The sequence below is a fragment of the Tachypleus tridentatus genome, chromosome 1 (genome assembly GCF_004210375.1).
Source record: "Tachypleus tridentatus isolate NWPU-2018 chromosome 1, ASM421037v1, whole genome shotgun sequence".
NCBI classification, from domain to species: Eukaryota; Metazoa; Arthropoda; class Merostomata; order Xiphosura; family Limulidae; genus Tachypleus; species Tachypleus tridentatus.
This window is the reverse complement of record NC_134825.1, coordinates 161,386,696-161,399,966: the sequence shown is the minus strand read 5'-3', so window position 1 is coordinate 161,399,966 and position 13,271 is coordinate 161,386,696. Positions and strand designations below refer to the sequence as shown.

At 31.5% G+C, this 13,271-nt stretch overlaps 1 protein-coding gene across 5 annotated transcripts in view; it reads right to left on the bottom strand.

Annotated features, from left to right (window-relative positions):
- LOC143229236 (metastasis-associated protein MTA3-like) overlaps positions 1–12,818 on the bottom strand; it is a 53,951-nt gene extending 41,133 nt beyond the window's left edge. For 4 of the 5 annotated variants that reach the window (XM_076461274.1, XM_076461303.1, XM_076461284.1 and 1 more), the window contains exons 1-4: positions 12,629–12,818; positions 11,674–11,889; positions 10,920–10,987; positions 10,347–10,440 (exon numbers count right to left, since the gene is read on the bottom strand). In XM_076461274.1, coding sequence (XP_076317389.1) covers positions 10,347–10,440; positions 10,920–10,987; positions 11,674–11,734 — 223 coding nt within the window. In that variant the 5' untranslated portion in view covers positions 11,735–11,889; positions 12,629–12,818. Of the gene's footprint in view, positions 1–10,346; positions 10,441–10,919; positions 10,988–11,673; positions 11,890–12,628 lie in introns of those variants that run through there. The other variant, XM_076461294.1, reaches the window with a different exon arrangement.
- Between the last annotated feature and the right edge of the window lie 453 nt (positions 12,819–13,271).

Sequence of the window (13,271 nt, the reverse complement as noted above, 5' to 3'; positions counted from 1 at the left end):
GGGAATGAAAAGTAGGCTCTACACAGATAAGGTGTTGTAAGATTTATGTTGGTGTAAAATGTAGCCATGTTAAATGTGTACCTCAACATTACAAGAGTCACTAGCTACCAATATCAAAGTAATAAACCTAACTTAATGATCCTCACTATGCTCTATGTTTAACTCACTGACATCAACCTAACCAGAGGTTAAATTAAGATTTTGAGGAGAGAAAATTCCCATTTGTGAGAAACAATACAGTTGCTATAGTCTTCAATTATATGCATATCTTTGTATGTATATGTCTGCACTGATCTAGTCTTTTATGTTACAATATGATGACAAACTCCATGCCCACCATTAAAAAGAAGCTATAAGCGTTCTGCTGTTGTTTACCCTAGAATTAATGGAAGTAATTTCTATTTCATCCAATAAGACCAGGACTGCTAATTACTTGAATAGAAAGGAGGCATAACACCATTCTGGTCCGACTTAACCCTAGAATCTAACTGCAACAGCACCATTAGGTTATGAGCTTAACTTATTTAACACTAGTAGATTATAAGCTTCACTACAACTATGGTCTTTTTATATTACTTTTGTTAACACAAACCTATAAACCTAGTAGCTTAAAAGACTAACTTTTATATACTATTATCTTTTGAAACTACCTTCATAAACACGAGGTGACGAACCTAACCTTTTTAACAAACTATGAAACATACATTCAAAAATAGTTAAATATGAACCTGATATCTTCAATATCACTAAGAGTTACAATTAACTTCTTTAACACCATAAGAATACGATACAAGACCCTAACACCCTAGTTAAGATACAAATCACACCACCACCACTTGTGCCTTTTATCCCGTGAATAGAAGGGGTGAGAAATATTTTATTTCATTATGATGCCTTAAATTTAAAAAGTTGTAATATTATTTATTTTACTTTACTTGATGTACACAAGCTTTTCTATTTAAGTGATAATATAAACTACAAGTCCTTTATAGTATTCTAATCAGTAGCTTTACTTAGTTGCAGAAGGTCAGACCATTTGGTGAACCTAATATCTGCAGTAAATGTATACTACAAGGTTGAAAAAACAACAAAAACCTGTAACATCATGAAAATATGTAGCAAACACTTTACTGGTCAGCTTCTCTATACAACTTGGTGTGTATCAAATCCTGTAACTCATATTATATCATAACATGGAGCTAACAATTTCAACACCATGATTACACAGATCTACTACAGAATGCTTTTGGTTTGTTATTAGCAAAAATAAGCAAAATTATCTGTTATAATACAGGCCTAATCTCAGTAATATGTTACATGTCTGAAGTTAAACCATACAACATTACCAAGTTACAGAACTAAACTCTTCAATACCACTTGTGATATAATATAAATGTAACTTCTTCAATATCAATACACAATGAATGATTCTTTAATGTTTTATGTGTAAGTATGTAATCTAATCAGAAACATTTAAATAAGAACTTGTTACAAACAATATGGAAGCTAATGTCCACCATCACCAACAGGACACTGACATAACTCATGTAACACCACTCAAATGAAGAGGGTGCCTCTACAATATCACCCACAATGTTATAAAAAGACACACTTCAACACCCTGAAAACTAGCATAGTTCTTTTATTAAAACTAGGAATGGGTGAAACCTGTACCACAATAAAATCCATAGTTAAGAGATCAACCTCTTCGATGACACAAGTTTGTGGAATTATTCGTCATAAATGACACAGAAGTCGAATTTATACAAAAACATCTGGTTATGGAACAGTAATCCCTTCAAAATTCATCAACTACAATTAAAATATAAAATAACCTATTCAATTCTACTAGGAAAAGGTACAATTTCACACAACACCACTTTATAGTACACCAAACGTTAAAGGGAATTAGACCTAGAATTACCTTCTTATTCACTGAAGTTAACAAACCTACAACCTTTTCTGAATAGTCACTGTTGACCAGGAAATAAGCACTAGCTAGAACTTCTTTTATACTAGAAATAACATGCAACCTGAATTACACAACTTGTGTTTTGTATAAATATCTAAAATATAAAAATAGCATAAAAAATATTACTTCATAATATCAATACGTGTTTCTATGAATAAACATATAATAAATCATCTAGAAAATTTATCATGAAGAGTGGGTAGAGCAAACAAGTAATCCATGACCCATGGACACTTCTTTTAACAAACAGTAAAGTCCACTATCATATTCATTACAGAAAACAATATTATGACTTACTAGCCTATAAATCACTAATAACACAATTATAAACACTACATTTTTCAAAGATAAGCTTCAATTTGCAACCACTGAGAAATGTAAAGAAACAGACATTAACTACATCTCATTGTATATACCTAAACAATACATGTGGGATGAGTTATTATTGTGTGGATTACAGTTAGAAGGAAATCTGAAAGTCAACCCTGAACAATAACAACAATACATGATTGGTACCTGACAAGACTGTACAACAACAAAAGGTTTTCATTGAACCACTTTTTTAGAAAATAAAAGTTTGGAGATGACTGAATAATAAAGAAAACTTTATTATTAATGTACAACATTTTGTCAAAGCTATGTCATTCTCAGTTACAAGTAGTTTACAGAGGCACATGAACATACATACAGTATGGAACAAAAAGTGGCATGACTGGAGACTGCTTCACAGCCGAGTTAGGTATCTTGGTTATCCGGGAGTGTTGGTTTAGAGTGAGGCTGTTTTGCTCAATTAAGATAACTTTCCATATTCTACATTTATTGATGTTTGGTTCTTTGTTTAAAATTAGTGTTTTATTTAAAAACACTTTGTTTTTTGAGTTGCAATGATGGTAAACATGAGAAGTTTTTTTTTATTATCATTATGTTTTGAGAAGCTGGTTTCCAATTTTCTTACAGTTTCTCCAATGTATAATTCTGGACAGTTATTACACTTTATAACTGACACTGGGTATTGGGTAATTCAATGCAATTTTTGCTAATAACGATTTTAGTTTAGGACCAGGTTGTGGGATTAATTTGAGGTCAACAGCAATTTTATATTCAATGGCAGAATAAAGAATGGTATCTTAACAATACAACCCTACTTCACAAGAATCAAGATACCTAACTGGGGCGTGAAACAATATCCAGTTGTGTGAACTCTTTGTTTCATACTGTAAACTACTTGTACCTTAGAGTGACATAACACTGTCCAAATATTGTACACTTATAACAGTGTTCTTGGTTACCCAGTCAAGCTGTATCCAAATTTTTATTCTTTTCCTATTTATATTCAGTATGAATACCTTCTTGTTTTTCAAATGTTAATTTTGTATATTTTTTGACAAGGAATTGTATCATGACTATTTGCTTCACGTCTGTGTGCATGTGTTCTCTTGTATGGTATACGAAATAAATGGCATGGAGTGAAACATATCGTCCTTACTGTGTACTATTTTTTTACAATACAATTGCTTTACCACATCGTGGGTGTATAAATACGCACACACACCTACACTCAATAATTTTTCTTTTATTGAAAAATGTTTTTCTTGCAGGATGAGTGAAAACTGAAAAGTTATTATTCATATGCAGATGCACGTTTTTCCAAGGAAACAAAATTCAACCATTAAAGTACATGGAAGTTTAAATAAATATATAAAAATGTGATTAGAAAAGATGTAAATTTAGATAAAATTCATTAAGTGTAAAATAGCTGGAAGACCCCGTTGATATCCTCCGATTCGACTGAAATACAAGCTGAAAATCTTCTCTTAAGTATTTAACTTGTTTGGCCTAATTCATACAAAGGAGCACATACAGTATAACCCGAGCTTACTTATATCGCGTTTCATCCAATTCGCAAATGTTTTGAGGGATTATGGGATTATTCTACGGTTTCCTATTCACAGGATTCAATCCAGTGTTGTCGAGAAAACCCACTTGTAGAGAAATATATATGTAAAAACAGCTCATTTGGGTTGAGAAAATATTTACATGGAGGAGTGAACAACGTTTCGACCTTCTTTGTGAACCTGACGATAACCGAAGAAGGTCGAAACGTTGTTCACTCCTCTATGTAAATATTTTCTCAACCCAAACGAGCCACTTTTACATATATAAGATTCAATCCAGCTTGCATACGCTGAATACGAGTACTAATATTTTTAATGTATACTTCCAGCTTAATGATAATTGGAACAGGCAACAGTCTTTTTCTTTCAATCAATCAAATCAGCCAATGGAGCGGTAAGCACAAAGACCTCGAAGACGAGACTTGCCATGCCAAGTTGCCACTTTCCAGAGCCGAACTACTTTTTTTTATCACTGCCTAAACAAGCAAGATACAATTGTATCCTTCCATCTTCGTTTAAAACAGCCTCAAGGAGAATTAACGCGACGGGGAACTCATCTGCCACGAAGACACGCTCCGAAGGTCACGTGACACATTAGTGGTAAATCATTCGAAGAAGACTGTAAATTGGGGACCTCTCAACCACACGTTGATAATTATTAAAGCATATGTGAAGCACGTTTAATTGATTAAAATGCGACTCGACGAATCGGGTTGAAACGAAATAAAGTAACTAATTAATTTGTTAATAACACTACAGATTTTTGATTTCACTATTTACACAAGTTATCCATGCGACATTTGATAAATACATTCTCAGTATGTTTATGCTTAATCTACATGTACTGGACGTCAGTATTTCTAAAACGACAAGACAAATCGTATTAACATAATATACTTCCATAAGCAGGTAATCTTATAAAGCACTGACGGCTCCAAGCACAAAGTTTTCTCGTGTTTTTTTGTAACGGGATACGAACCACGAATCTCATTTCCACAGTTCGGTACGCTAGACTCACCACACAGGACCTGTAGGCGTGCAATAAACACTATAACCAATAACAAGTCGAGTAGGTAGATGGAAAAGATTAATTCTTGCATATTATATTTTATACTGAAACAAATAGACATGGGAAAGAAATCTTTAAAAAAAATAATAGAAAAAGTAAAGATTTTCCTTTGGGTGAATTGAAGAAGAAACAACATATAAAAAAACGACAAAGCAGTTCGTACAAGTCCCGGTGTCTACGTGGAAAGTTTAATCCCTCTGTGTGTATGCTATATATATATAGCAGTGATATAACAATAACTTGTTGTGACACTCACTATGAAGACGATTGTTTGTTTCTATTTATATTTCCCGCTCAATATCAATTTTACAAACTGATGATAAATAAATGCATTAAGAATGTTTCTCACTTTCGCCCTCTTCAGCTTTAGCTAAGCGTTCATCATTACAAGAAAAACAAAATGCAATGAAACGTCCTTACAAAATAAATCAATATTCGATCCGCAGTGATAATAACGTAATAATACACAGGACGATTCATACATCGCATTCACGCTAAGAAACTCCATCTTGTTTGCTGCTTTATCGGTGCAGTACACTCTACTGACACAGGAGTGATAACACGGGAAAACAATGAGATAAACGAAATTACATGAATGTCTATTTTTAAGTTTGTTTTTTTGTTTCATCGTCTAAAAATAAAATGTTTTTATAATGCGAAGCTATAAGTTGATAAAGCGTCATTATAATTAATTATTCTAATCACAAGACCTTACAGTGTTGGACCTGTTATGTTTTTAAAATCATATTCTTTGTCCAGTCTTACAATATTCATGAAGAATGCATAATAGTATTGCAACCATACTACGTACGCCATATTAATTGCCGACGACGCGTTTAGCTACATACAGAGCTCATCTGGACAGCTGGAATACAACAAAAACATTGCGGTCTGAAACAATATGAGATATTTGTGAAAACAACAATTAGTATGATGGAAAGGTCTTTCTTAAACTGGTGAAGCATTATTATAATTAATTATACTTGTCATAAGACATGAACTAAGTTAATTATAGTACATATGCTGACTGTTAAACAAAATGACGAGAAAGTATATTTGTCACCCTCAAAACACTACTTGTCCACTCACCCCCCCCACAAGACTATACATTTTTGTATGTATTTGTCTATATATTTTATGGTGTTTTAAACGTTTAGTCATTAAGGTTTTACAGCACAAATTGGAGAATACCGAAGCAGAAACTGATAAAAAGTCCAAGATGTACATGAATACTGCTACACAGAGAAATAATGTTTATAAAGAAGACTTTAAAGGTTTTAATAGTTTCTTATACAGATTCTTCCAAGAGCTGACATTCAGATCTTATCTGGTGCCTTCTGTAACAACAACGACGTAACGGTAACGATTTTACTTCAATGAGCTTGCTACTGTACGTGAGATTTACGGTTTGTGAATTAAAAGGATATTTGTATTTTTCTATATAGTTCTGGTGTGAGGTTTTTAGGTACTGTTTTTAAATGTTCATTTATATGTGTGTTTGTGGTCAAGTTGTGTAGATAAGTTTTTTTTAAGAAGTTAATTGGCTCCACAGTAACTTACGCGAAGTGTTTTTCTAGTAATAGAAAGAACAATGTAAAATAATAATAATTCGACAGTATAACAGTAAAACCTTTTTCATGTCCTCCAGGCGTCAGGCGATATGAATTCCACGAACCTGAATATTTTCGATAAATAAAAGCGATCCTACCTCTTCACAAACAATATAAGTGCAAAAACACCAAGGGCGTTGAAAATGCTTTGGCTAATCGAACTCATCATGGTTAATGAAAAAAGTTAGTCCAGTAGGTTTATTTACATCATACATGAGGTACAAATAGAATGAAATACGATTCAATACGCTCTTGCGCATGTGTAGTAAAATCAAGACTTTTCTGCTTTAAAACTACTATTTAGTGCCATTTCCATTTAATGAAACAAAGCCTTTATCAAGTTTCTTGATAAATTACCCTTCATGAAACAACTGTTTCATTAGCAAAATCAATCCACTGTAAAAGTTTGTCCACTTATCAGTTTAGTTGTGGGTTTTTACACAACTTTGGCTTGTTTTGAGGTTGGCCTATGAAAAGCCAACTGTTAAATAACTCTGAACCTTGTTGAAAAACCCAAGATGATTTGTGTGTGCGTACCAAAGTGTGCATGTGTGTGTTTTCTTGTAGCAAAACCACATCGGGCTATCTGCTGAGTCCATCCAGGAGAATCGAACTCCTGACTTGAGCGTTGTAAATCCGTAGACTAACCGCTGTACCAACGGGGAATGCATACAAAAGCACATGATGTGACACATACATTATTAGAAGAAGGTAAAGTTCCACAACATACCCATAACCCCCCCCAAAAAAAAAACAACACCCGACAACTCAAGTTTCCAATGCTTCCACAAAAAGTGTTCAATAATTATTTTGCCATTCTAAATTAGTATGTCAAGGCGACGCTTTGACAGAAATACTGAATGTATATCCTGAACATTGTCTATTGATTTATCTATGCAATATCCTATACACTGGTACTTATGTCATTCAAACCACCAGTCCCACTTTCCTAGAGAGAAAGAAAATATATATTAGTTTGCGAGAAAACAGCAATTAAACTATGCAGTATGCTGTTTTGAAGTGCCTTACGTTTTATCCAAATTTATTACGGATTATGATTCTCAATGTTTTGATTTTTGCTCCCATACGTTAAGTACTTTGAAAGATATATTTAGTTTATATACGAGTTTTTCTTTATAAATTTGTACATTCAAATTATTAAAATATACACGACCAGAAGCCCGTAACATCAGGATCAGTCAAACATTTTCCAATAAACCGGACATTATATTTACCACTACTTTAGGGAAAAGCAAGCTTCCGGTATACGAGTTTACTGGCTGTATGTTTTTAACACTTAATGTTTGTTCTAAATCTAAGCCTTTCACCCGACCTTCGTACTGGAATCGCAGAACCCTAACTTGTGTCTTTACGAAATGTAATTGTTAACTTTTTTGGCAAACCAAATTAATTTTGGATTCTTTCGTAATCAAAACCACGGACAAAATTTATAAACATTTAAGCAAATAATGTATATTTGTTGTTAGATGTAGTGTCAATCTCTCGACAAATAAATGCAACTTCCTGAGTTATTGTATGTTTTAAGATAATTCAGGCCTTAAAACTAAAAACAAAAATGTTTAATTTTTTTGTTGTTGTTAACATGGTGTATATATATCAGTACTTACTAATATTATACTAACTTTAGCTGTAACACATTTAAGTAATAATAATAATAATAATAATAGGGGTATTTTAACCCCATAAACAAATATTCGGTCAAAAACAGTCCTTTATTATCTTCTTCTTGTTTAATTTTAATTTATATAAATATAATAATTAGCTTATTTAGCTGAAACATATTCGGGTAGGTGGGATGGAAGTTACGTAATATTTTACGTTAAACGGGTCTATTCTTCCTGCGTGATTATACTAGTATAGCATTAGGCTTGCGTTATAATAATAATAATAATAAAAAAAATTGTCTAGTTATAGAAATTCGGGCGAATATTTAATAAAATCATCAAACAAGTATTTCACACGACCACTAAAGTTCAGGTAAAAGTTATTAACTTTTGTCATATAAATACAGAGGCAAGCTCCCATCAAATAAATACAACGGTTTAAAATGTTTACTCAGTCAGCTACATACGAAAAACAAAAACACCAAAAAAACAAGATATTTGAGAGTTTTAAGTCTAAACTTAGATATAAACTTTAAAATACGTAAACAAGTATAATATTAAACTTCACTCAGTTCTTGATGACGAGAAACCCACTTGAAGTAAAAGATGTTAACCTGAAGTTGACCTAGGAAAATCGAAACGTTGTTCTCTGCTTTATTAGCAAAAGTGTTAATACCCATACTAGCCGTTCTGACACACATTTAAACTTCACTTAAATCGTTGTTTAATGTGTTTATAACATTATTTTGTATCAAACGTAGAAAAAGTAAACACTATGGAACATTCACAAATGTCCTGGTACGTTTTGAACACTAATGAATTCTTTATATCTACACACACACACACACTACTTTTTACGTTCAACTTCCAAAACGAAAGAACGTCGATGAAAGTAATTAGTGTGTGTGTGTGTATATATAAGACAAAAAATGGCACTTCTGAAGCACTTTTACAACACTCTTTAAAGCTTTAACTATGAATGTTAAGGATCTACATCTATATATTTCTTAATTTAATATTACATACTTCACACTGGTTAAACATAAATAATGAACTATTAATAGTATTAGTTACCCTTGAGAAACAGAACACCAGGATCAACCCTGTTAATATAAACTGTCACAAATGGTAAGGCCTGCAGTATGTATTGAAACCATTGACACAAAAAATGTGAATCTTATGGAGTTCTAGCAAATTTGCTTAAAATATTTTTAAAACTGCCAATCTAAACATTACAATATATTTTTTTTAATTATATGATAAAAATAACTTTAATATAACTGCAATGTTAAACCAAAATATACAGGAACTTGAATAGAGCACAACTTTTAGCAAAACCTTTTCATCCCTTTCACTTTGAACATACAAGGTTACACTCAGCAATGATAAAAGGGTTATACTTCCATTTTGATAATAATAATATACAAAGAAAACATCTTCCATAACTTGCAAAGGAATAGCTTTTAACCAGTATCACTTAGTTCAGAAAAAAAAATCTTCCTTTTTTTAACATATTAACATTGTTTTCAAAATCTAAATATATATATTTAATATAATTAAATATATATGTTGGTCATAAAACATATTAAAAGAGTTTATTTGCTAAGTTGAGACCTATAATTAGCTGCATATGAGTACAATTTTAGTTTTTGTTATATACTGTCTTCAGTTTTTTCTTGGTCTAGGTGTGTTAGTTGTTTCAGGGGTAATTACTTTATCATACCTAAATTATGAAAGTTCAACAATTTTGTCCAAATATAAATTTTATAAAATTCCTTAGTACCACACTTACTAACACAGACTGACCCCCCCTAAAAGTTCAACAATTTTGTCCAAATATAAATTTTATAAAATTCCTTAGTACCACACTTACTAACACAGACTGACCCCCCCTTTTTTTTGCTGTTCAAAAGATTGTAATATATATATATATATGCCTGAACTATTAAAAAAACAACACTTAGTACTAGACAATATTTTCTTTGTATTAGAATAAGGAGTGTTGTGGCCATACAAAACAATGGTTAAAAATTTAAGAGTAAATTCTTAATAATTTTATCAATTTTTCAGATTTATCATAAATGGTGATGCTCAAATCACTTATAGGAACCTTTACTGTTTAAACATTCTCATGTAAAACTGTAAAAATCGAAATTCAATTCACTTGTAACTTACTTTGATGCTTTTCAGCCATCAAGACCAAAGAACTAGAGATATCTTTCCTTCTATAAAAACACGTCACTTTGGCTTCCACATTACCATTAGGTGTCTGTGAAGAATAATTATGAATGAATTAAAGAAATATAAGTCGTGTCTTGGGTAATTTAATTATTATATATAAATACATTTATATAAATGAAACATTATAACAGTTTATATACCTAAATATAATTTTGAATTTTTACGGCAGTCTTATTACAATATAAAGTTAAAATCTTAAACGAATTTCGTCACTTATGCCTAATTTTGCTTGTTACTTCAGTAGTTTCAGAAAACAAAGTTTAATTGTCCTAGTCTGGGTCTTTTTCTCACGCCATTACCGTAGCGGTAGATGTCATTTGACGAAGAAACAGACAAAAGAACAAATACAGCATTAGCTGGCATGAAGTCCTATGCAAACATATCTTATTGTATAGATGAGATAATCCATTTTCGAAACGTTCTTAAATTATACACGTGTGTATATACCAAACGATGTTATAAAGATAACTTTAACGTAAATAATAATAGCTAATAACAACTATTTACCTTAGTAAGTTCTTCAATTCGTCGAATTTGATACGGTGCAGTGGATGAAGTTTCAAAATACACATAATCTGCGAAGACAAATGCCACATTACCTGGCTTAGTACGTATGAACACAAAGAAATCGACTATACGAAACTGTAAACTTTATTTACTAATTCCATACATGATGTAACCAGTTATTCATACTCTGAAAGCTGAATATAACTCAGAAGTTACTCTGTTATGAATACAATTGAAACACTCATATTTTTTTTTTTTTGCCTCAGACCTTGCTTGCTGTTTCCAAACCACTAAACGAAGTAATTACTAATAGCAAAGCCTGTAGTCTCACTAGTAGTAGTAATAATAGTAAATAGTATAACTACGTAGCAGTTTGAGTAGGATACACTTCACAACAAAAAGAGCTACAATATAAATTGAAAGTAAAATAACAGGTTAATAAACATTAGATGTAAAAATTCAGATATTTTATTCATATTATAAATTATAATCTATAAAACATAAGAAATCGTTCATACCAGAATGTAATATAAACAAATATTTCAAAGAATTTTAGAAATTGGAACATCAGTCTCAACGTTACAGCTCATATATTACGTATAGTAATTACTATCCGCTTGCGCCGAAAGGTTTGATACAATGATAGGCCTAAAGTATAAACACCAGTTCGGCCATCGGCCGGTGGCTTGTCTTTAGACGCAAATGTGTTGTGTTAAAACAAATGGCAAAATTATCAACCAAATTGAGAACTTACCTCCAACTCTATACATATTTGCTGCCATTATATCACTTAGCTTCGAACAGTGGTAATCCATAAAGTACGTTTCTCATCAATGACAAACTATAGTGTTCCCCCACTTCGTTACGTCCGATCACTCACAATCCAACAAAACGCCATTTTCTCAGACTTCTGTCTTCCTCCTCTTTTACATGTGACGTCACATGTCCTTCAGCGTTCTTTGGAAATTAGCTAAAGATAATAGGGGTCAAAGGTCACGACACGATACGCGGTAAAACAAACATGAAGTATTGATTTCAGATTAGTAAAAAACAAACCGTTTTTTTTTTCAAAATTTTCAATCCCATAGTATTCCATTGTTCAGTTTCATTTATTTATTACAATTTGATTATGACAAACGTCACTAATATTGTTTTACTATTGCATATTCTCAAAATGATCGTAGCATAATTATTCTTCTCTGTGCAACAAAGTATTTATGATAAAGTGCGATGCAAGTTTAACTTCGAAATGGGAAAAACATTTTCATTTTTGGTTAAATTTGTCAATATTACTGAACAATACACAATCCATAAATTATTTGAAATCGTATTCGAATTATTTAGGAGACAAAACATATGAATAGCTAACGAAAGCTCATAACCCAGTGTAATGTTGAGTTTTTGTAGTTAAAATATATTTAAATAAGTACTAAGTGTTTGTGAAGCTATGGTTATTACTTCCACATTGTAATCTAATTTGTTAAGTTATATAACTGTACGTCTTTCTAAAGTAAAAGTTATTTGAACAGATTAAGAGATATCTAAGTTGATTTATGAATATTTTATACTAATCCGCAAATGCAAGTGTTTTCAGTATTTCAAGCTAAAAAAGATAAATAAAACTACTAGCAAAATCAAAATCAAACTATAGGTAAACATATCTAAAAATAATAAATTTGGTGATTATTATATACACATACAAAAATTACCTTTAAAAGAATACAGCAGTTTTATAAATCAAACTGAAAAGACTTTTAAGAGAAGATGCCTCTCAATGTAAAAATACAAATCCATAAACAAATGACAACCAATGGTTGAAAAAAGCCATCAATGCCAGCCTTTATATACGGCACTGGTTAACACAATAAAATCTCGCGGGTCATTCATGTTGTACTGCACTGAAGAAGGAATAGCGCCATCTGTTGAATATATTATAGATATTTGACTTAATTTTATAAATAACAATTTTACCATTATTACTTTTCACGACATAAACGCCAGCTGCTGGCAGAGCACCAGGAATCAGAAGGGCTAAATTTTATAACAAAAATCACGTTAACTGATATTAACATGATTTTTGTAAAAAAATTAAACCTTTTGATTACTTATACTTCGCCAGCTATTGATATTTAAAACTGTAACTTTTATAGTATAATATTATATATATATAAAAAAAGCGTTTCAGATAACCATTTTGTCTGTCATCGTCAAGCCTAACTGATGAATTCTAGCATTGTACGAAAGGCCTCTTTTAGCAGTGACTTGTGGAACACACAAAAGATGACTGTGAATTGTTATTTTTGTATACATCTTATTTCGTATCTACTATGGAAAAATTAAAATGATCTTGTA